The sequence below is a fragment of the Dendrobates tinctorius genome, unplaced genomic scaffold (assembly GCF_039654945.1).
Source record: "Dendrobates tinctorius isolate UK_male_01 unplaced genomic scaffold, ASM3965494v1 ptg000199l, whole genome shotgun sequence".
NCBI lineage: Eukaryota > Metazoa > Chordata > Amphibia > Anura > Dendrobatidae > Dendrobates > Dendrobates tinctorius.
In genome coordinates this window covers 3502115-3527308 of record NW_027361866.1, presented here as the reverse complement: position 1 = coordinate 3527308, position 25194 = coordinate 3502115, and the positions used below count along the sequence as shown (strand labels likewise).

General features: G+C 42.4%; 1 protein-coding gene across 1 annotated transcript in view; it reads left to right on the top strand.

The window, feature by feature from the left end:
• The window catches only part of ERBB4 (erb-b2 receptor tyrosine kinase 4), a 1457122-nt gene that overhangs the window by 1392488 nt on the left and 39440 nt on the right, over positions 1-25194 (top strand). The window contains exon 26 of the mRNA XM_073553209.1: positions 18692-18739. Coding sequence (XP_073409310.1) covers positions 18692-18739 — 48 coding nt within the window. The remainder of the gene's footprint in view (positions 1-18691; positions 18740-25194) is intronic.

The window sequence follows — 25194 nt, the reverse complement described above, 5'->3', positions numbered from 1 at the left end:
TGCTAGAGAGCATTTGGATGATCCAGAGGAGTTTTGGGAGAATGTCCAATGGTCTGATGAAACCAAACTGGAACTGTTTGGTAGAAACACAACTTGTCGTGTTTGGAGGAAAAAGAATACTGAGTTGCATCCATCAAACACCATACCTACTGTAAAGCATGGTGGTGGAAACATCATGCTTTGGGGCTGTTTCTCTGCAAAGGGGCCAGGACGACTGATCCGGGTACATGAAAGAATGAATGGGGCCATGTATCGTGAGATTTTGAGTGCAAACCTCCTTCCATCAGCAAGGGCATTGAAGATGAAACGTGGCTGGGTCTTTCAACATGACAATGATCCAAAGCACACCGCCAGGGCAACGAAGGAGTGGCTTTGTAAGAAGCATTTCAAGGTCCTGGAGTGGCCTAGCCAGTCTCCAGATCTCAACCCTATAAAAAACCTTTGGAGGGAGTTGAAAGTCCGTGTTGCCAAGCGAAAAGCCAAAAACATCACTGCTCTAGAGGAGATCTGCATGGAGGAATGGGCCAACATACCAACAACAGTGTGTGGCAACCTTGTGAAGACTTACAGAAAACGTTTGACCTCTGTCATTGCCAACAAAGGATATATCACAAAGTATTGAGATGAAATTTTGTTTCTGACCAAATACTTATTTTCCACCATAATATGCAAATAAAATGAAAAAAAAACAGACAATGTGATTTTCTGGATTTTTTTTTCTCAGTTTGTCTCCCATAGTTGAGGTCTACCTATGATGTAAATTACAGACGCCTCTCATCTTTTTAAGTGGTGGAACTTGCACTATTGCTGACTGACTAAATACTTTTTTGCCCCACTGTATAGGAGCATTCTCTTTTATCCAGCTATGGCTCAAATTACACATTGAGGAATCATCACACATGTGGTGACAAACAGGGACTGCTGCGATTATCCGATGACTATCCTAGATATATCAATATACTGACCTAAGGGGGTATTTCTACTGCTTCTTTATTCTTGGCTTTCTTGTATTTTAAAGACATGTTTGAAATGAACAGCACAAAATGTCCCTCCAGTGATTTGGCCAAGCAAACAAGTCCGAATCCCATCCTCCCCGAGCAAACACCAGCTCCATTTCAAAGGCATCGGTTGCTATTTGCAACTGATCAGAGAAGAGATCAAAACCAGATTGGAAGGAGCGGCCCCTGAGACAGGCCCTTGTTTGTTGTCAGAGAGTGCTGTCATCATCCTGCAGAGATCAGCCCTGTGCTCAATAACAGGGGTCGCACAACACCTGAAAGTAGCACCAAGCACGCCGTCCCTAATCTCATTGTGGCATGCTTCGTGAGCAGGTAGTTACACATCTGGGAGGATTTTATGTCTTGCCCCCCTTTATAATATATATTAGTACATCTTGGTGTTGAAGACTTCTTTCTACATTGAATCGTCTACATTGTAAATATTTGCAATCAGTATTTAATGTATGTGACTAGGAGGCAGGTGTATCACAGTGATAATCTGCACATTGTTATTTAGGGTATGGTTTTGTGTATGCCCAAAAGTCTGTTGTAGTTTTAGCAAGTTATTTTTTTTCTGTTTTTCATAAAGCTTACAGTATTTTCTACTATACTGTTTGCATTCAGTTCTTGATGGTTTATATCAGCACATGCAGTCACTTAGCAACAACAGTCATGGATTAACCTCAGAGGATAAAAATCTGTAAGTGATCAAGTGATGGACGCACAGGTACAAGGCTGGTTAGAAGAGACAGTTCTGATAATGGGACTGAAACTTTAGAAAGTCATGCACCTTCTGTGTCTATCACACGGAACAACATTGATTAGCTGAAACCAGAATACTTCTTTGTAGGAAATCTGTCACCATGTTTTTTGCTACCTATTCTGAAAGCAACATGATGCAAGAGCAGAGACCATGATTACAGTGATGTGTCACTTATTTAGCTGGCTTGCTGTAGCTTTTTATAATATCACTGTTTTATCAGCAGCTGATTTTGATTAGAGCACTAGAAGACCTGCTTAGAGGTAGTTCAACACCGACCCTGCCACTGAATGGAAGATTTCTGCCTATGCACAGTATACATAGAAAGCTGACAATCAATTGTGGGAAGTGTTATACAGAGCTCAGCATTCAGAGAACTGGTTGATTAGCAGCAGATAAATACTTATGTAAAGTAAGTGACACTTTGCTTGAATCAGGGTCTCTGCCCCTATATTATGCGGCTCTCAGATGTAGTAGCGGTAATCTAGTGTCAGATTCCATTTACAATCACTTTTGTCTAATGTGACATTTTCTATTTTCAGCTGGATGTCCTCTTGTATGTAAATAATACCATATATTTTGTATTTACCTGCTATACATTTTAAATATTTCTGGTATATGTTAATTATTTGAAGACATCATTTTTTAAAAAGCTTCTTAAATGTTCCTGAATTTTTAAAAATGTAACCATGAGCGTGAAACAGGTTAAGTAGAAAAATCCCTACAGTACACTCTTCATTCCCCAGCATTCCTGCGTCTCGGCAGAGGTGGTCTCCATCAGTCTTTGCCCACGTCACGCAGTGATCTGATACCACACAACAGATTCACTTTAAATAAGGCCAGCTAGAATATTGTGTTTTTCAATCAAGGGTTGACTTAATGTACTGCTTAGCACACTGTGAAGCTGGCCACACCAATGACTTGCGCCCCGAGTTGTTGAGGCACAACTGGGGGGAGAAGAGACAGTTTTCATAGAAGACATCATATGATGTACAGTCCTTTCTTGAGCTGCAAAGTCTATAGTTTCTCAGCCTCAAAGACTCATTTTGCAATTATTTTATTTTATCCTGCGTTCAGGAGAGATATTTTTAAGTTTAGCAGATGGTGTGACTCAGATACCATCATGGTCTGTCTGGTGAGACCAGAGTAGAATAGGAAGGCCTAGTGGAGGCTGAGTTTGGCTGCACATTGTAGAAGGCTCTATATGGGCTTTACATGGTGCTGTACATTAGTGGACCTTGCTGGCTGATTTTACTGAATGTAGCGTTCAGTGTGATGGATCTTCTTCCATTGCCAAGTTCCTGATAAATAAATATCATTAAGGGAGCTTTCTGTAATAGTTGTTTCACCAGTAGAATGGAGTTGATATGAATTCCCTTACTTTACACAGTTATTTTTTCCAATAAAGTGAATAGTTATTGGTATTGTGCACTCGCTCCCCGTTCGCCGCCATCACCATCAACTTACACTCCTCTCTGGCTTAAGCAATTTATATTATGTATCCTTCTTTCTTTACATTTAGACTGAATTGTGTTATTAATCTGTGAATTGTGTAACATTAATCTGGTGATTTGTGAGCTCAGTTAAATTACCACAGGGTGTATTAATCAAAGTATATAAGCATGCATTTATGGCATTAATGTTTTTAAAAATATTAAAGAGAACTTGTCATGTCCCCAAACATTATTAACCTGAAGAAATAGGGTTAATCTGCAGTTTAATAGCGTTAGAATGCTGCCTGGCTGCTGTACTGAAATTAGGGCTACTGGGAAAAAATCAACTCTGTTCCTCCCAGGTGTCAGGAACACCGCACTGCACTTGCTCACTGAGCCAGTGCGGGTGTCCTGAGTACAAAGACAGTACTCACAGATACCTGTGGAGCAGGGCAGCAGCGGTGACGATGCGTGCTTCAGAGTATCAGGACCTGAAGCACATGACTGCTGGGGGCGTGGCCTAAGCTCCACAGATCTAGGAGCTGCAGGGAAACTCCTAGAAAGGTAACTACGGGGCAATGTTACCAAGGGGCATAGACAGAGACAGAAACCAGACGAAGCCAGGGTCAAAGCACCAGATAGCAATACAGTACCACGGGGTTTAGACAGAAAGGATAGTCAGGACGTAGCAATAGGTCAGAAAACCAGAACGGGCAATAGACGGTACAATAGGGACAAACTGTAACGGAGTAACGATAGCCAAGCCAGGAGGTCAGAACCGGAGAAGACAGTAGTACCAAAGCGAGAGACGGAGTACAGAGTGAGGGAACAGGCCGGGGTCATACACGGGAAGCAAACAAGCAACGCAGAATACACGCACACCAGGGGTCAGACACACAAGAACAACAGTATAGCTGACAGAGAACCCTGGTAAAGAGTGAGTATAAATACCCCTCCCAGATCCAGAAAGAGGCCACGAACACTTAACCCTGTGAGTGCAGGGCAAGAACCCTGTTCAAACCATGACACCAGGAGCCGCCAGCTTTCAGTGATAGAGGTGTCTATGGAGAGACAGCATGGTGAGCAGAAGCTGTAAGCACATCCTGAGACGTTGATCCAAAACTTGCTTCGCAGCACATCTGTGCAGGGTGAGCTGTCAATCAAAGTGCTGGGGCGTGCACCATACATGCCTCTATGACTGAAAGCTGGAGGCTCCCAAGGGAAGAGAGTTCATTTTCTCTCAGTAGCTGCATTCCAGTATGGCAGCTAGGCAGCAATGTAACACTATTAACATGAAGATTAACCCTACACCCGCAGGTTAATAGTGTTTTGGGACAAGACAGGTTCCCTTTAAAGAATTGTATGAAGTCTCTGCACCACTTTTTCTAACACATATATAAAGTGGCCATAGAAGCCAATCACATTGCATCTTTTTACTGATTTTTTTTTTTAAGGAGAAGCTAGGCTCTGATTGGTTGCTTTTAACAATTACACCATTTTGGACACTATTGATAAATGAGGCTCATTGTTTTTTCCCACGAAATGCGGTATTATCTTCCCCAGAAATCATTGCTTTCATTACAAAGCGGCAGTCAATGTTGGAACAAGTAAATGACATTTGCTTATTGCATTCAGAGACAAGGCGTTTTTTAAATTTGAGAACATGTCGTAGAACACAGTAACACGTCTTATATTCTACATGTTGCTCTGTGCCCCCGGTATGATTTTATCCAATACTGCAGTCACGGCCCTGGCAGGAAGTTTATGCAATCAAATACACGATGTACAAGTCTCATGTTCTGACAAGGGAAGTGAGAAAACCATTATTAAGTTCACAAGGACATCCCGTTCTTCTGAACACCACATCACACATTGCAGTACAGGACAGGGAATGCAGTAATCCATCCTTCCAGCTCAAGCAAGAAAATCTAGTGTAAGGATTTAGTCTTCACAATACAAAACATTAATAGGAAGCATACACAATGGGAAAAAAAGGTTAATATTTATTACAAATCTATCTAACTCTCCATCTATCTAACCAAACGCATAGACAACAACTTCATGGGGGTCAAAAAGTTGCTAAACAGCTCAAATTAGGGGCAGACACCAGGAAAAATGGCATCAATTGACCCGGAGTACAAATAGTTTAATTGCACAGCATGGATGCATGTGACACAGGGCTTGGACCAGCATTTCCAGCTTATACATTGATCAGTAACAGGTGGATGAGTGACAGGTGTAGGCCTGGTGCTCTTAAAACCCTGCCAAATTCAGGTAACACACATTTAGAAGATCAATATCCATGGCCCCTTCCTAAGCTATTAATATCAGCCCGCAGCTGTCTGCCTAGTTTTTGCTGGTTATTAAATATAGGAGGACCCTATGTCATTTTCTTGGGGAGTCCTCCATTTTAATAACCAGGAATTGGCTAAGTATACATCAGTGAGCTGATATTAATAGCCCAGGAAAATCCATGGGTATTACCCCCTTCCCTGGCTATAAATATCTTTCCCAGCTGTCCGTTTTCCCTCTGCTGGTTAATAAAATGTCGCACCATTTTTTTCAGAAAACAATTTAATATGTAAAAAAATACATGTACAGTAGTACTAATCATATATGTGACTGACATGTTTATAGTTATCTATTTTATGTGTATGTACGTATTCTATCTCTTCTATTCTGTCGGGTCACACTATGATTTTACTGTACATGGCCTATGAATTATCAGCTTTTCAAAGGACATGGGGGATCCAACACAATTTTTTTAGCCGAAAGTATTTACTAAAAAAAATGTACACTGATCATTTACACATGTAAACTACACACAAAAAGCACTGATTATATATCTCACTTTCATATTTATATATATTTTTGTAGCTATCTATCTTCTTTCTGTATATCTGTGTAATCTCTCTCTCTCTGTATGTATATTGTGAGGCAGTGACCTTTGTCATATGCGAGGGTCGCTATGTATTCCCCACAGGATGCGCACTGCTGCGGGAGTGCATTGCAGTCACAGGTATAGCTGTGATTGCAATACAAAATAAAAGTAAGTGTTGGTCTTGGGCAGGCTATTTGTCTGAGGCAGATTTAAGAAAACCCGCCATGGCCTTTTATTTTTTAAACTGACTACAGGTTGGTAGTGGAGCGGTCTGTTTCCTTCCTGGCTGGGTTTTTCATGTGTCCTATGGCCACAGGTTCCTTGTAAAAAACCCTGCTGCAGAGGGCTGGATGTGACAGTTTGGTCTTGCAAGCCTGCAGAGCTGTGTGAGGTAACACAGCCAAGCGGAGCCAAAAGGCCTGGCACCCCTCATCATACAGTTGCCCATCGCAATCGGTCTCGGATGTGGACTATTTTGTTTCCCGGCTGCGATCCGGGGGATATCGTGTGCTGTGTATTTTTGTGAGTTGGACATTAAAACAAGTTTTGCTTTGAACTTTGCTGGGTCACTGCATCATCACTGCACAGTGTGGCGCTATGTAAAAGTTCATGTTAAAATCACATTGCGATCAGATAGCATTCGCATTGCTATCTGATGTAAATCAGATGCTAAGTGTTAAAAATCAGATTGTACGTGCATGAAAGATGCATGACACTTGCATGTCATTCCTCTGACTTTTCAAGAACAAAATTGGACCTATTTTAAAATCGCTAGTGTCTCTGCTCTAAGGCCAGGGTCAGACTTGCAAGTATGATGCAAAAAACTTGCTCGAGTCTCTTGCATCAATACCCGCACTGTCGCCAGCACTTGGGACCGGAGTGTGCGGCTGCATAGAAAGACATGCAGCTGCATACTCTGGTCCAAGTGCCGACAGCAGTGCCAGGAATTGATGCAAGAGACTCGCCCGAGTTTTTCGCATCACACTTGCAAGTGTGACCCAAGCCTAACACAGGGAGTTAACTGAGCAATTCACCCACAGTAGAAATTTTTGAACAGGCCAGCATTTAGATCTTTGAATTTAAGTTTAAATTAAGACAGGGTGGATGAGGAAGCAGTGTAAGCCTGCTGTGCTGGGAGCCCTGATACCTCATGCAACAGTTCAAACTGCTTTTCTGCTCAGCCACACTCAGGTGGCATAAATATCAGTTTCATAGACTACTATTTTTAGAAACATTTAAGGATAGTAACACAGGTAGATGACTGAAAGTAAGTGCTGGTCTGCCAGTCTGGGAGACCTACTGCAACAGGCAACACACATACGGGAGACTCAAATTGGAGTCCAAATATATTTAAAAAAATTATTGCCACACACTACTAAATTGGCATATTGCCACTAAATTGGCATAAATTTCCTCAGAGTAGAAATAGTACAATTGGGCTCTGACACCCCTTACACTACAGGCAACCCATCAGATGGAGACCCAACTTGGAGTCTCCATATTTCAAAAAATTATTGCCACACATCTCTAAAGTGGCATCAATTTCCTCAGAGTAGAAATAGTATAATGGGGATCTGACACCCCTTCCACTACAGACAACCCCCCAGAGATAGATATCCAACATGGAGTCTCCACATTTCAAAAAATTGTTAGTGACATCAGCAGCAGTAGCAACAGAAGGCACAGAAGCCACAACAAAGGTGTCACAGACTGCAATAATGCAAGATCAATGCAGCACACTAAAAACTACACCATCGCCTAGTCTGCACAGTCTGTAACTGGGGTGCAAAAGTCATTGGAAATCCATGACTTGTTCATCCTAATAAAAGTTAGGAAGTCTACACTTTCAGGGGACAGCCAGATGTGCTTATCTGTCAGGACATCACTAGCAGCGCTGAATAAATGTTCTAAGAGAACGCTGACTGCCAGGCAGGACAAAACCTCCAAGGGGTAACAAGCAAGCTCAGGCCACTCTTCCATTTTTTAAGCCAAAATGGAAAAGGGTCAAATCCCACTGATAGCACTGATATTGAGCTCACAATACTCCTGCACCACCCTTTCCATTCGTTCACGACTTGTACTCTGTTCTGCTGGTACATGGACTGGTCTAAAAATGTGTGCAATGACTCACAGGAATTGCATCTGCCACTTACTCTGCTGCTGCTAATGCTTTTGCGTTGACAACTCAACATTCCCAGTGTTGGAAGTCTATAACTATAATGCACACTGTGTGCCTCACTGCTGGCTTGGGGAAAACCACTCTTAAGATTGTCCAGCCGGCCTTCCCTGGTTCCAGGTTCAGTGGAAAAAGCCAGTGCTCAAACTCAGCCTGGATAACTGTCCACAACTCTTGAGTTGTGTGACTGCGATCTCCAAGGCATATAAATTTAAACACTGGCTGATTGCTGCAAGCCATGGCTGTGCAAGGTGAAGGTGGGGGGACTCTCTCTGCACTGTTGGAATGTGTGTCTCATTAAATTAGGTTGAGGACGCAGATGGAGACCCTAGAGGACTTGGAGGAGGCAGAAGTGGTGGAGGAAGGGCATTTCAAGACTTGTAAAGCAGCCCCTTGACCGCCTGCTCCCACAGCCACCAGTCACTCAGTGCCAAGTAAGCGAAATGTAACACCCTTGGCCATGTTTGATTGTCCAAGTTACCGTGGTAAAATGCACTATGGCAGATGTAGATTTTTTTCAAGAACAGGTGATGATGTCTGAGACATGCTGGTGTAGCGCAGGTACAGCTTTCTTAGAGAAGTAATGGTGACTAGGTACCTGGTAATGGGCACTGCAACGGCCATCAGCTTTTGAAAACCATCTGTATCCATGAGTCAGAAAGGCAGCATTTCTGTGGCCAACATATTGGAGATGATGGAGTTCAAGCTCTTAGCTTTGGCATGTGTAAGAGGAAAAATTTTTTACCTGATCACAACTGCGGGACCAAGGGCTGGCTGATGTGCTGAGAGAGGGTGGAGTAAAATGAACACAACAAACTGCTGGACTGTGAGTGAGGTACACGAGGAGATGCTATGGTAGCTTAATAAAGATGTGGTGTGCTTGGTGAAATAAAAACAACAGGCATCTCCACTTCTGTAACAACTGATGGGCTCTTACTCCCAAAGACTGTAAGGGTAAGCAATTGGAAGTTCTGCGTCCAGAGACCTGTGTGAGAACACTTGCCATGGTGAGGTAGGAGGAAGAAGCAGCAGATGCGGTTGATAGGATGGCCAGTGGTTGGCAAGGCTTGCTAGTCCGCGTTTTAGTGCAGTGAGATTCCTAGACTAACACATGTTGATGTGCTGGTTCATGATTGTAGTAGTCAAATTATTGCAGTTTTTGCCTCTACTGAGTCATTTTTTGCAAAGTCATCAGACAATGTCAGTTGGGTCATCCTTTGCTGTCTCAAAACAGGCCCTTGCTGCCCATGCCAGCTGCAGACCCATGACTGCTGCTGGCCACAGTCAGAGTTGTGGCTGAGGATGCAGTGCTTGTCGTGGTTGCATCACTCTGTGTCTGTTTGGCAACCCGCAATGTAACCTCATCATCTTCCTCCTCCTGAGCTACTCAGCTGCATGCCCTTGGGTTCACACCAAGGGGGATCTGCAACCTCATTGACATCATTTCTGTTTTCCCACTCCTTGCCCTGAGAGTCACCCTCCTCCTTTTTCTGCCCTGACAGTACAGTCCACTTCCGCCTCAGGTATCTGAGTCTCATAAAGATAACCTCCCCCCGGGGTTAACGTCTGGTGATGAGGGTCTGGATTCTGCTCACAGCCTCCTTCATTCAGCCTGAACATTTTTTTAGGCTGGTTTCACATTAGCGTTTTTTGCGCAGCGCATCGTGCGCATCCGTCATGTGTACCTATGTTTAACATGGCATACGCATGGTCTTGCGTTTGCATGCATTCGCCTGCATTTTCATGCGCATGTGTTTTTTCAAGGTGTGCGTCTAGATGCGCCGGACGCAACTTGTTGCATTTTTGGGTCCGTCCAAAGGCATAAAAAAATGCTTGCATGCGATTGCGCACAGAATGCATCAGAACAATGCATTACAGTCTATGGGAATGCAGGCGTGTGCATTGACATGCGTACACCTGCATTTGCATATGCATGCATTTTAAGATTAAACATGACTAGAAGCTGGTTAAAACGCATGTGCATAAAAACGCCAACGCATGCCAAAACGCATGTGCGTTTTTGCATGCGTTTCTACTTGCGCATGATGCACTGCACACAAAGACACAAATGTGAAACTAGCCTTAGCTGTCGGTGCAGAAAGTCCTTTTGATGCTTTGAATCTTTGAAACAGACCTCTAATGACCTTGGAATAGAATGTGACAACAGCTCAGTGACCCATCTGAAACTCCCCACAGTCAGTTGGGCAGTTGGAGAGTTGTAATTCAGGGGGGAAACAAGGGTAGTTGGGGTGCCACTGTGGCACACCTGAGGGTCAAGTCGCCACAGAGGTACTGCACCTCATCCAGAGGTGTGGTATTCCACCCTCAGGTAAGGAGGGAGGTCCACCCAGGACTCCTAACACTCACACCCAACACTCACCAGGTTAGTCAGGGCATCTGGGTATATCCTTCGGGAGGATGGCCTCATCCCAGGCTGGCTAGGAAAGGGTGTTGTGGAGATAGTGGGGAAGGTAGGTAGAAGTGGAGGAGCTTAGGAAGTGGACCGATTGAGGACATCCAATCAGTGACAGTGAGGTGACAGTTAGTGGGAGGAGTTAGTGTGAGGTAAACAGAAGATTGTTCTGGAAAGATCCAGTCAGTCAGTGGGTGACGGGACAGCGGAGGACCAGGACTGACGTGAGAGGAGTGAGGGTCAGAGAAGCGTGAGGGTCAGACTCTCCCCTCATCAAAGACATCCCCCTCGCTCATAATACAGCACCACTATCCTAGCCAAAGTCCTAACAAAAGCATTAATTGAAATTCTATTATTTACCAAACTTTGGCCAAATTTTGATGATTTTGAGGAAAACGCTCGGGAATCCCAAGACAAATCCGAATGTGCAACGTTCGTGACGAATTTGACATTGCCAAACTGTTTCCGAACAAGTTCGCTCATCTCTGCAAAAGACAAAAACTGAGCAGCACCTCCTGATAGAATGAAGAAAATGTGTGCAGTTGAAAGCTGCATGGCACACAACATAAGCCTGGTTTGTAGCCATCTGTCTGTCTGTCAAGCTATCAATAAAAAAAGAAGAAGCACTAGTCTTATATTTCTGCATACCTGCCTTCAGCGGAACACCAAAAATTCCAAAAATAAACTAACCAACAGTAATAAATAAATATAGCAGTATTTATCTATCTATCTATCTATCTATCTATCTATCTATCTATCTATCTATCTATCGCTATCTATCTTTCATATTAACCATTGTCATCCGTCTTTACAACATAATGAATGTTGAGTGCTATATTCACAGTATACTTGATCTATATATGGACAGAAATACTGTATATAAGGAATTTATCTTGAATTTGACCTGCCACTTATAACCATAATGACATATTGTAATTCGACAATTTTCCATAATGAAAAAAAAGTATGCCATGCTCAGTCACATTGTTCTTTTTTTTAAATATTGTGTGATTATTTAAAGTTCTTTTCTAAATGTTTGGTCCAGTCGATCAACAAATGGGAAGGGAGGGAAAAATTAGCTTTACGATGTCAGACTGGGTGATCCATTATGGTCATACATAATAATAATAATAATAATAATCTTTATTTATATAGCGCCAACATATTCCGCAGCGCTTTACAGTTGAACAGTTTCAAACACAACAGTCATAAGTAACAACGTTAACAATACAATAATTAAAGCGAAATAAGACGACCCTGCTCGTGGAGCTTACAATCTACAATGAGGTGGGGGGGATACAAAGCACAGGTTTGTATTTACAATGATGTATTTACAATGACGGTCCAGCCATCTTCAGGGGGTGGGGGTTAGATGGAGATAGTGAATGGGCTACACACACACAAACATGACTTTGATTACTGAATGTGATAGGCCGCTCTGAACAAATGTGTTTTGAGCGAGCGCCTAAAACTATGCAAATTGTGGATGGTCCTAATATTTTGGGGTAGAGCATTCCAGAGGATTGGCGCAGCACGGGAGAAGTCTTGGAGTCGGGAGTGGGAGGTACGGATTAGGGCAGAGGTTAGTCGAAAGTCATTTGCAGAGCGCAGCGGTCGGTTAGGCCGATAGACAGAAATGAGGGAGGAGATGTAAGGGGGTGCCGCACTGTGGAGAGCTTTGTGGGTGAGAACAAGTACTTTGTATTGTACCCTGTAATGAATTGGCAGCCAGTGTAACGACTGGCGAAGAGCGGACGCGTCTGAGAAACGATTAGCCAGATGGACAACCCTGGCTGCTGCATTAAGGATAGACTGGAGAGGGGAGAGTCGAGTGAGAGGGAGGCCAATTAATAGAGCATTACAGTAGTCTAGGCGGGAGTGGATCAGGGCGACAGTGAGAGTTTTTGTTGTTTCCATGGTGAGAAAAGGGCGGATTCTAGAGATGTTCTTTAGGTGTAAGCGGCATGAGCGGGCAAGAGATTGTATATGGGAGGTGAAGGAGAGATCGGAGTCGAACATAACACCCAGACAGCGCACCTGCTGTCGGGGTGTTATTATGGTGCCACCCACAGAGAGGGAAATGTCAGATTTAGGGAGGTTAGTAGATGGTGGGAGCAGAAGAAGTTCAGTTTTGGAGAGGTTGAGTTTCAGATAGAGAGCAGACATGATGTTGGAGACTGCAGACAGACAGTCAGTGGCGTTCTGTAGTACAGTGGAGGTAAGGTCAGGGGATGATGTGTACAGTTGTGTGTCATCAGCATAAAGATGGTACTGAAAGCCAAATCTGCTGATGGTCTGTCCAATTGGGGCTGTATAGAGAGAGAAGAGAAGGGGGCCAAGGACTGAGCCCTGAGGTACCCCAACAGTGAGAGGAAGAGGAGATGAAGTGGAGCCAGAAAACAGAACACTGAAGGAGCGGTCGGAAAGATAGGAGGAGAACCAGGAAAGAGCAGTGTCCTTAATGCCTAGTGACTGGAGCCTAGAGAGTAGGAGAGGATGGTCAACAGTGTCGAAAGCTGCAGAAAGGTCGAGAAGAATGAGCAGAGAATGGTCACCATTACGTTTTGCTGTCAGAAGGTCATTGGTCACTTTGATGAGTGCAGTTTCTGTCGAATGTAGGGGGCGGAAACCGGACTGTGAAGGGTCTAGGAGGGAGTGAGTGGAGAGGTAACGGGTAAGGCGTGAGTATATCAGGCGCTCCAAGAGTTTAGAGATGAAGGGGAGATTGGAGACTGGTCTGTAGTTGTTTGTGCAGGATGGGTCAAGGGTGGGTTTCTTTAGTAATGGAGTAATGATAGAGTGTTTGAAGGAGGAGGGGAAAATGCCAGAGGAGAGGGAGAGATTAAAGATTGTAGTTAGGTGAGTTGTGACGACTGGGGAGAGAGACTGGAGGAGATGTGAGGGAATGGGGTCGGTTGTGCATGTAGTTGGACGAGAAGAGGAGAGGAGCCTGGAGACTTCTTCTTCTGTGATGGGAGCAAATGTGGAGAGTGAGCCAGGGGAAATGCAGGGAGGGATGGGAGTCACTGAACTTGGTGATTGGGAGCGGATTTCCTGACGGATATTGTCTATTTTCTCTATAAAGTGGGAGGCCAGGTCATCAGCGCAAATGTCTGTGATAGGGGCTTGTGCTTTTGGCCTGAGGAGGGAGTGAAAGGTGTCAAAAAGTTTCTTGGGGTTGTTGGATAGTGAGGAGATCAGGGTGGTGAAGTAGGTCTGTTTGGCGAGGTGAAGGGCAGAGTTATATGTCCTTAACATAAATTTGAAGTGTATGAAGTCTTCTGGTGTGTGTGTTTTCCTCCATAAGCGTTCAGCACACCTAGAGCATCGCTGGAGAAATCGGGTTTGCGATGTGAGCCAGGGCTGTTTCACTCTGTGTTTGGAGGTTCTGAGGGTGAGGGGAGCTACTTGGTCAAGGGTGCTTCTAAGAGTGTCATTGAAGTGATGTACAGCCAGATCAGGACAGGACAAAGAAGAGATTGGGGACAATGATGAGTGTAGGGAGTCTGAATATACCCCATATACCCCATATACCCCATTCCCATTATCAATTCCCATCCCTCAGTTAAACCTGATGGACATTTGTCTTTTTTGAACATTAACTATGTGACTATGTCACTCTTTTACCTATATCACTGAAATTGCGTAAAAATAGCCCTAAGTTGTAGATATTATAACATGCAGCGTATTATGCTTCCAACCATCAGAACACAGCAATTATAACTAATGATACCGGTCGCTGACAGGGTCTGCCTTGTTCAGTTTCAGCTGGTTTAAGGCCGATAGACCAAAAAGAAGAGAAAATGATCTTCATAAAGTCAATACTTTGGTGTTTAATATACAGAAAATTATGTTTATTCACATTTACTGTTGTCTCCGACATTTCTCTCCTCCGGTGTCTCAAGTCATGGAGCTAACAGCCATGTACCTGAGACTCAAAGCTACCAGAGAAGCAGGGAAATATCAAATGAGGGAACTCTTAAAGGTCAATAATAAAATACGCATTTCAGTAAAAAAAAATAATAATCTAGCAATAACTGTAGAAAGTAAAACTGTGCTGCGATTTACTTGAGGTACATTGCTCTTGGGGTACCAGGAAAGGAAGATTTACTGATATTTCATAGGCAGTCACTGTTATCAAATGTATCTGGTGAGGGAAATGAGAAACATTTCAGCCTGAGCAAACATCAGTTCTGTCTGGGAAATAATTTCATGAGCAAAGACACACTTGAAAGGGTTTTCTGCTTGAGGTCTGTTTTTGGACTCCGTTCTGCTTTATCAGCTGTGTAATACAGTGTCATAACACAATATAGAGAATGTTATGTATTTCATCCTGCCAGATTAAACCTACCGGCTTTGACTTCAGTAATCAACAAATTGTAAAGGTGACTGTAATGTAACACTGAGTAATATATTCCAAAACTACTGTATATGGCTATGCTAATTTCTGTGCACACATTGCGCCCGATTCATCAACACTGACATTGCCCAAGCCGGTCTTGATGAGATATGCTGGAATCAGATGCTCCTGATTCATGAAGACTCATATGCCACTTTATGAATCAGGAACGCCGGAGGAGTGGCATACACCTCTGTATGCAGCTCTCAACAAATCGTACTCCAGTCCCTGCCTCTTGTGAATTTGATGAGCACTTGTCGCCATGCCTCCCGTCTCACCCCAGCTCCTCAAACATTGTGAAAACCGGGTGAAAATGGTGTGAAAACACCAAATATTGCAAGATTTAAGTTCCTCCAAAATTTTGTAACTTTTATACATTTTTTTACACGTAAAAGCTTTGATGAATCAGGCCCTAAAGGGCATGTCACACTAAGCGATATCGCTAGCAATATCGCTATAACTTGTGACGTTATAGCGATATTGCTAGCGATATCGCTGTGTGTGATACTTACCTACGACCACTCCTCCGCTGGTTATCGCTGATCGCGCGAGAACAGGCTGGACTGTTTCTCGTCTTCAGCTTCCTGCGGCGCTTGCTGCTGTGAGGACGAGCGACGCGTGGAGCCGGGCGGGAGGACGCAGGATCGCCTGGTGTGACAGGTAAGTAGCGTCCCCGTCCACAGCGATGTCGCTGGTGAGATCTGCCTGTGTGGCAGCTCACTAGCGACCACTTAGCGATGCACCAGCGATCCTGACCGCATCATATCGCTAGTCGGGATCGCTGGTACATCGCTAAGTGTGACAGTACCTTTAGTGTACTGTGATAAGTGAGTACAGTTCTTCAGCATGGGAAGCATGGTGACTTAACGCTAATATGGGGAGAACATCCATCTTCATAGCACAGTTTCTATGTTCTCCATTTGTTTGCATTGATTTTTTCCAGGTATCTCAGATTCTTCAAAAACTTTAAATGAATTCTGATGTATTACATGACAAGGAAATTATCATAGATTGTGAGCTCCATTGGGTACTGGGATTAATGAAAATGATGATAATTAACATTGTTTGAATCTGCAGACATTGAAAATTAGCAAATCAAGAGAATTTATCAGGGAAAATCCATATGCATTAAAGTTATTTGAAGCAAATTGAATGTTCCTTATTATGCTATGGTGATCTTCCAGATGCCAGAGCATAATGAATGTAGGATGTAAAAAAAAACTCACCTCAGCAACCTGCCGTCCGGTGCTGCATACTTCTTAATTTTGCCTTCCCTTGTCGCGCCTTCTTCGGTCTGCGACTTCTGTCTCCACCAGCCTCAGACATCAGTACATGCCATTTTATCACTGTACACATCATGATGTCACCACAAGGGTAAGGACATGCATTGCTTTAGGCCTAATCAGCGCCTCGGTGGATGCACACCGCAATGTCATGGCATTCAGGGACATCAGAGGCAGAGTTGAGTCTGTAAGCTGTGGCCCAGAGTGAAGCTGGCCGAAGAACATGCATACGACAGGGGAAGGCCAAAAGAAGAGTTGGATTGGACAATAGGCTGTGGGGGTAGCAGGACAGGTGAACAGTCAGGTTAACATTATTTTTTTTTAACCTTTTGATAGCCCTCTATATTTCAACAAAATGGCAGAGCAAATTGCAAAAACTCTGTATTCAATCCCACTTCAATAAATTTTCTCATCTCTAATGACTTTCTTTGTACAGCAGTGCAGATTAGGCAAGGTTTACATTCGCACTCGGAAACTCCATTTTTCTATTCCTAGACAAAAAAGAAAAGATGGATGTCATCATGCATGGGATTATTTTGTGAAATAACACAAAAACTACATGACAGAGTCTTTGACTATAATAGGTCACGATGAGTTTCCATAATTTTTCTGGTCAAATGGGAAACACTGTATTGGAGACCAAACGTACCCTATTATTGTACATTGGTGTCTATCATTTGTCAGACCCATCCCTCGATGAATTCCATTTTTATCCTAGAAAAAGCAGAAAAAGAGAATCTCCTAATGCAGAGGTGAACCTAATGCAGGGCCTTATGTTGATACTATAGAAACAACAGTAAATGAAGAAAAAATAAATTAAAGTCCCAATTTAGGAAATCATACTTTCATAAATTCTATACAGTTTTTCATTCCAGGATCTGATGCATCATGTTATTATATAGCACTTACTTTTAATTCCCAGAGTGGTCTTTCCTGCATATTGATGTGGCAACTACTGGAATCGGAGGCCTCTGTTTTGACATGAAAGCATTAAAGAGAATGCAAAAACATCAAGCTCAGATAGCAATAAATTAGATTTGAATGGAGCTGTACTTAGTATTCCAGGATCCTAATGTCAAGTCAAGGGAAATGTCTATTACTGTCATGTTTATTGTAGGATGACTTGATTCGGGTTCCATAGATTACTGCCTTCAAACCTTGTCAGCATAGGCAATCGGGAGACGACTGGAATCACCCGTGTTTTATATTCGCTGTCAGATTCAACTGAATTTTGTTCAACACTACAAAGCCTATATCAAATATACAAATTCTGTTGTTCACATTAAATGGCTTCAAAATATAAAATAACAGAACACGCAGTCTAGAATATTCTGGATCTATCACTAATTTTGCCTATGGGGTGAACTATAGGGTGATTCGCTTGCTACTTTTACCAGGAAAAATTGCTGTAACTTCTAAAAAGACAATCTATCCAACTGAAATTTGGACTGTACATACCATGGTTTGTTAGAAACTGATTTTTTAAAGCAAGTGTTGAAAATGTCCACTGTTCACATACAAGCACACCTGAACGAGCCATTCCATATGGTTGAATGTATTCCAGAGGATGTCTGGGGTCATAGCCTGAACTGAATTTCTTGCTGTCTGTTTTATGGGAGTGTCTGTAAATCTTGTGGCTTGTTAATGAACACCCGACCTTTCAAATGACTCCAAAGGAAAAAATCCGGCGGTGTTAAATCAGGCAATCTTGGTGGCCACAGTTCCCTTGGAGATTACTATGTCATCAAAAAAGGTTTCAAGACATGGTTTGGATGGCAGATTTCGACCTTCAAACTTCTCTAGAAACTCACTTTGGCATCTGATTTATCTATGGGCCTGATAGACCTGTGCCTTTAGGCCAGCCTAGGGGTAAAGTTATATGCAACACATTGCATAGTATTTCTATGTAGTTGTTAATTAGGCTATCTCAGTGCTGTGGAAATGAGAGAGGCTCTCAGAGAAAGACAGAAGAAAGACTATAGACAATGATAGATCTTGAGAAAAGTGCACCTCAATGTTTTGAGAGAGCAACCCAAAGTGATGCCCCCTTGATGGACAGAGAACCAGCCAATATGTACTTGAAAACAATTCTTATGGTCACTGATTTCTTTTCCTACCCTCTTGTTAGGCATCTTTTATCACCCTTAAATTAGTTTGCTTGATGGTGCAGACTCTGAGCAATGTCATAGCGTCATGTAGCCTTCATTTCTATGGTATTGTATGAAATATACATGCACCAATAGTTAGGAGGTGGCATCACTTTGCTGCATGCATTTTTCTTACTAGCTCATACAGCTCATGAATTCTTTTCATTCTTATATCCGTCATCCCATTTTCTTTCCTATCAGAGTGAAATTGGACACAGCCCTCCTCCTGCCTACACCCCTATGTCAGGAGTAAGTATTCCACATTGGCCTTTCGTCTCTTAATGTCTTAACTGACTTACCCTCTGGTTGTTTTCTCTTCTCTTGTAGAGCTGTACTGGGTTAAGGTGCATTTACATTGCAAGATTATCAGGAATGAGCTCTCCTTTCACGACAATCTTGCTGTGCAAACAGGTTGACGATCACCTGTAAAATAAGCAAAATGCTCATTAGTTGGGTGACATGATTTTAAATCATCATTCTCAGCAGCACATCATCCTTTGTGAACAGAAAATGTGCTGCCGAGAACAATGGCAGCCTAGGGATTGTTCAATGCACTTCAGAAGTGGGGTCTACCTATATAAACGACTGCCAATCGGCTGATCGGCAGTGGTTAACTGACGCACATCGACTAATGTAAAAGGACCCCTACTCTCACGTATGACCGTGAAAAACAATGTCAGACACACTTTATATAAACTTCCTTATTGACTGGCAGAGATGGTTCCAATCCCCGGTTCTTCCAATTTCTGATAATGGCTCACTCATCATTTCACCTACGTTTCATCTCCTTCCTCAGATTTCCATACTTTGTTTCATAGCATGAGAGGTCTGGCAAGGAATTCAGAAAGGCAATTGTAATTGCCACATTGACTTTTACAGAAAGCACTATGACTGGGAGGCAAATTGTGCTTTGAAAACTAACTTACAAATAAAGCAAGAAGACCGGCACCACAAATGGCCATTTCATATTCATGCCTCCAGTCATTTATTAGCCAGCCTTCTCCTATTCAATTTCATACTAACTCTTCACAGTGTCAAATATTAGTCCACAGTTTTATTATTTATCCCATTTTCTCTTACTTTCATGTCCAGAGACCTGAATATACTAAAATCATACTAAAAGTTAGCAATTTGTTATATTTGCAAATGTCATTCTTCTATATAATAACTTTCCTAACTTCTGTCATATGCTGTAGGAGGTGGAATAGTTCGGCTTTCTTGATGTAGACAGCTACTATCTAGAAATATGGCTTTATCCAGTAGACACAGCATGAGCCTTAAACATGTCTTTGTCACTTACTGTTATGTGTTATATAGTAATTGTCACTGTCGAAAGTGGGAGTTGAATAGTAAAAGAAAAGAAGGAGCCTTACTGAACAAAACCATTAGTGACCACTGTGGCAATGGGGCATTTCTGTTACTGGCTTACAATGCTACATTTCTATGATGCAACCAAATTGCAACAATCTATAGCTTTAAATTAATGGTAACTGCATTTTTGAGAATTATTTGAGAAACATCCAAGGTTCAAAAAAAGAAGACATTTTCTAATGAATTTATGGATATCAAAAAATAAACCTCTAGTAAAGAAGACAATTGGTAGATCAGACGCTTCCTTGAGCCTTTGGAGATAAAATAATTAGAATTAAAAATTCCACATCATGACCAAAACACCATGACACTTGTGTGTCTTCATAAACATAGCGAAAATAATAGTAGACATCAAACAGATCATTATTCGAAGAGACGCAGAAGGAGCAATCTGGAGCATCATTAATATAGAGTGTCCAGCACCATCACAGAAGGGATGGTGAATGAGAAGACAGCACGGTAATTGAATCAATCAGTCATTTGCTTTCTGATGCTGAGCTTAGGCTGTAGGTCAGGAAGTCATCAAAAGCTGTGGCAAATAAACTAATTACAACTCTACAGGACAAAGCTGTTAACTCCCAGCGGTCTTTAATTTTGCGCTATCTGAAGTGGCGGCAAAATCTTTCCTCATTTAGGAATCGCTAGATATCGTAGCCATCTTCCTTCTACTCTTGATTTGCATTGTTGTTGGCTTGAGAAAAGCCAAGCCTTGTCCATGACCATTAAATTGGGCGTAAATCGAAGTAAAACACTTGACATGAGAGCCATGTATTTATACATTTAAGGGTTAAATCAGTTTTGTTACCAACATGTTCTATTGCTATAAGGCTAGTTTCAGATTAGCGTTTTTCAGCGCTGCACTTTGTGTGCAATAGAAATGCATGCAAAAAACGCATCATGCGTTTTGCCTGCGTTTGCGTTTTTTAGGCGCATGCGTTTTAACCAGCTTGTAGCCATGTTAACTCTTAAAACGCATGTGATATCAAACGCTGGCGTGCGCATGTCCATGCGCACGCCTGCGTTCTCATAGACTGCAATGTGTTATTTTTGAACACTCCGTGCGCTAGCGTGAGCATACGTTTTTTTTTTACACCGTTGGACGGACCCAAAAATGCACCAGGTTGCATCGGGCGTGCCTAGGCGCACACTACAAAAAACGCATGTGCACGAAAATGCATACGTCCGCGTACAAACGCTAGACTATGCGCCCACCATGTTAAACACAGGGGCGCATGGTGCATGCGCATGGAAGCGCACGATGCATGCGCATGGAAGCGCACGATGCGCTGTGCAAAAAAAACACTAATGTGAAACCAGCTTTAGCTTTTCCAATCTAGGTACACCTAACAATAGTGCTGTGTGCACGGTGACATTATAGCAGCACACTGTGTCACTCCTAGTACCAAGTCATACTGGCATCTATCTGTTGCCGTATTGGCTCCAGTGTCTGCTGTAAGAGCAGAACTTTTCCTTTCCAGTAGCAATTCTTCTAGAAGAGATCAGTTCTATACATAAAGCATTTGATGAAGCATGACACACTTTTGTTCTGCTCAGTTTATATGGAATTTGATGGAATAAACCTTAGCATGTGCCATATGACATCAGGGATACGGAGGTACAGTAAAGGCACCATCCAATAGAATTCCCATTTCTCCCTCTCATTTTTCCCCTCTTTTCTATTCTTTATTTCTTCCATCCTTGTGTGTTTTTTTCTGCTACAAATAACTTGAATAATTTCTAACTACTTAGCAATATTTTTTCATTGCTATAACTAATGTGTGATTCTTATACCACTTATACCAGTTTTTAAGTGACAGCATATGTGCTTTATATACTGTCGAGGGAGATCATCTGTGCTGCAGGAGAACAAATTTGGGTCCAAGCTCAGGCCACCATATCTGCCAGATGGTTTCCAATGAAATGCAGCACACTGGAGAGCAAGAGATAAGACACCCAGGCACAATGTGTAATACAAAACAAGGCTAGGGTGACACAAGCATCTGAGAGAATCGGGCCAATTATGCTAATTACACTCTGATCAGAGTTTGATCAGACTGTGATCATAGTGTGATCCAATTTTCTCAGATGAGGAGAAGATGAAGAATAAAAAATGATCCATCTTCTCCATTGTGTCAGTCCGTAAAAATCGGAGTCCACTCAGATATCATCCGAGTGCAATCTGATGGTTTCCTTGGACTCATTGACTTGCATGGCCAAGTGCCATCTGAATCAGATCAAACTTGGGCATGCAGCAATTTGTTTTACTTGAATTGAGGCGGACGTTTGCTTGACCCCTAGAATAACATTGGTCCGAGTGCGATCCGATGTATTTTCAGATCACACTTAGGCTAGTTTCACACTTGCATTAGGAGGCACAGCACACGGCAGCAGTGAAGCTCTGCCCCCCTGCTGCGCCCCCTCCAGTCAGCGCCTCTTATGGGTGCATGATGCTGCATGCGACCTGCGTACCCTATTGTTAGCATTGGGTACGCAGGTCATGCACTGGTACGCTTTTGCCGGTGCATGCGCCCTTTTGCCGGTGCGCCGTTGTGTGCCAAGCGCACCGTGTTGCATTTTGGTGCGCTCGGCGCACAGTCAAAACGGCACATGCGCCGGCAAAAGCGTACCAGCGCACGGCCTGTGTACCCAATGCTAACGATAGGGTGCGCAGGTCGCATGCAGCGTCATGCACCCATAGGCGGAGCTGACCGGAGGAGGCGCATCAGGGGGCAGAGCTGCACGGCGGCCATGTGCTGCACCTCCTAACGCAAGTGTGAAACTAGCTTTAGACCAAAAATACAATCGTGTGCACGAACCCTTACTCTTCTTTTATTGAGATGTATGCAAGTTTTTATAGTTTATAGAAACTCATAAAAACATACAACAAAATCATAAGAAAGCAGCCTATGCAGAGTTAAGAAACCAATCATCAGGTCTTGCTAAAGGACCAATAGAAATATTAGTGGAGTGGCATGCAACTAATCACAGTTAATACACACAACAGAACAAGTTTCAATTCTTGCTTATCTTTCATTTTCTGAGAAACTAACCACATTTCTAAGCTAAGTTTCATTTTTCAATAAATCTAGTTTATACAGGATGGGGATGAGGATAGGGAAGATACTAATTGTTGCTTTGTCTTTACAATACTTTACTTTTGGATATAAGACCATTGGGAATCAGTGATAAGTGGTATTATGTATACACATTATAGGGATATATTTATTGTTTATATATATTTACTTTTAAAATTTGATTTAACCAAAAACTAAAGTGATGATAAGGCTGCGTACATACAGTAACATCAATAATCTACAATAAACTATGTCCCATAAGTTAATAATCTTCTGATATATACAGTGTTACTATCATGAATATGTAACATGAACACTGCCTAAGTCACCATATTCAAGATGCCAAGTGAGCAAAGTGAACACTCAAACTTCAATATACAAAAAGTTTTTAATTATTTAAAAGTACAGCATACTAATAAAACTACATATGTTTAATAGGGTGCCTCCAATATGAGGGACATATAAGGCAGACCTGTTAAATCCAGCATAAGCCACAACAATACAAATTGTAATAGCATATGGATAATAGTTGTTAATTCACAAGATTTACGCCATTATTAGAGATGAACGAACCCGAACTTAAAAGTTGAGGTTCAAAACGAACAGTTAGTGTCTGATTCTAGACGCTGATCATGGACATCTTCCAGGAAGTCTGGTGCAAAGTTCGGCGTTCTGGGGGAAGTCTGTTGCTGAAAGAAAGAGAGACAGATCCCAAGATTACGTCGCCATAGATTTCAATGTGATTTGGGTTCTGGTTCAACTACGGGTAAAGTTCTGGTACCCCAAACGAACTTTGGGCTAAAGCTGTGGTTGGGTAGTTGGGTATCCTAACTCAAACTTCCACGACTATGCTCATCCCTAGTCCTTATAGCTCAGTGGCATGTTATGAGTTTCATGTACATATTCTACTATGTACTATCATGTTTGAATTGGTTTGTTACCTTTAATAAAGGTGTAGTTGTAGGAGGTACAGTAAATGCAGCGCAGATCCCACATCCCTCTGCCTCACGCAGGTTTCGTCTCACTTCTTCAGGGGGTGTGTGCATAGAGAACACTGTTTATTCACATGTTGGTGTGGTAATGACTTTCAAGTGGCATATCACATACATACAAAGAAAAACATAAATGTGTGTCGTATTGACTAAAACAGAACAATTACTGAATAATAAAGCTCCACCATTTTCTTAGAATAACTATATAGTCAGAACATGTATCATATGCGATCCTTCTAAGGCCTCATGCACATGTTCAGTATTTGGTCACTATTTCACATCAGTATTTGTAAGCTAAAAATCAGGAGTGGAACAATCAGAGGAAAAGTATAATAGAAACCCGTCACCACTTCTGTATTTATCACCCACTCCTGGTTTTGGCTTACAGATACTGGGGTAAAAAAATGGCCAAATACTGAATGTGTGAACGTGGCCTTACTCTTTTCACATTTTTATTTTACTAAGTGAAGTTTAATTAACAATAAGCAGATCTTACAGGGGTTTTCCAGGACTCGCATAGTGATGACCTGTCCTTGGGATAACTAAGCGATATGAAATTTGTTGGGGATTGACAGCAGGCACCCTCCCATCAACTAGGTGATGTCGCTCACATCTGGGGGCTTCTGGAGCTGGTCAATGGGGGGTGCCAGGGGCTGAACCCCAACAGATCTCACATTGATACCCTATTTTATGGACAACCCCAGACAGGTCCTTTCATTTGGCTGTATGCCTAGTACATGGCATGAGTCAGTAGCGCATGAGCTCTATTATCACACTGCTCGGTAAGAGGCAGCTTTCCTTGATTATTTGGAGAAAGACATTTAATATCAGCATTGTTTTCATAGCAGAACACTCAGATACATGGAATAGATCTTAAGCAATAAAAGTGAAGGTAAAAGTAAACAGCAAACTTAAAAAAGATGCAACATTTTATCTCTACACCCTCTAAGCAGTGTTATTGAAAGGGTATTCTTCACTTTAGGGTTCATGCAGACAAGCATATAAATCGGACGTGTGCTGTCGGACAGCACGCTGACACATGTTATTTAATACTGCAGCTCAGATGAATAATTTTTTTCTTGTTCTGACTGTCAGCATGCTCTACTGTCATCCAGGTCTCGGATGAAACTCACACATTCAAATCTATGGGTGCGAGAAAAAAACTGGATCCGACACGGACTATCAGAGCAGCATCTGAATTTTTACAGACAGATATCTATTATGAACCTAGGAAACATATAAAAAAAGATCGAACATGGACGTCACA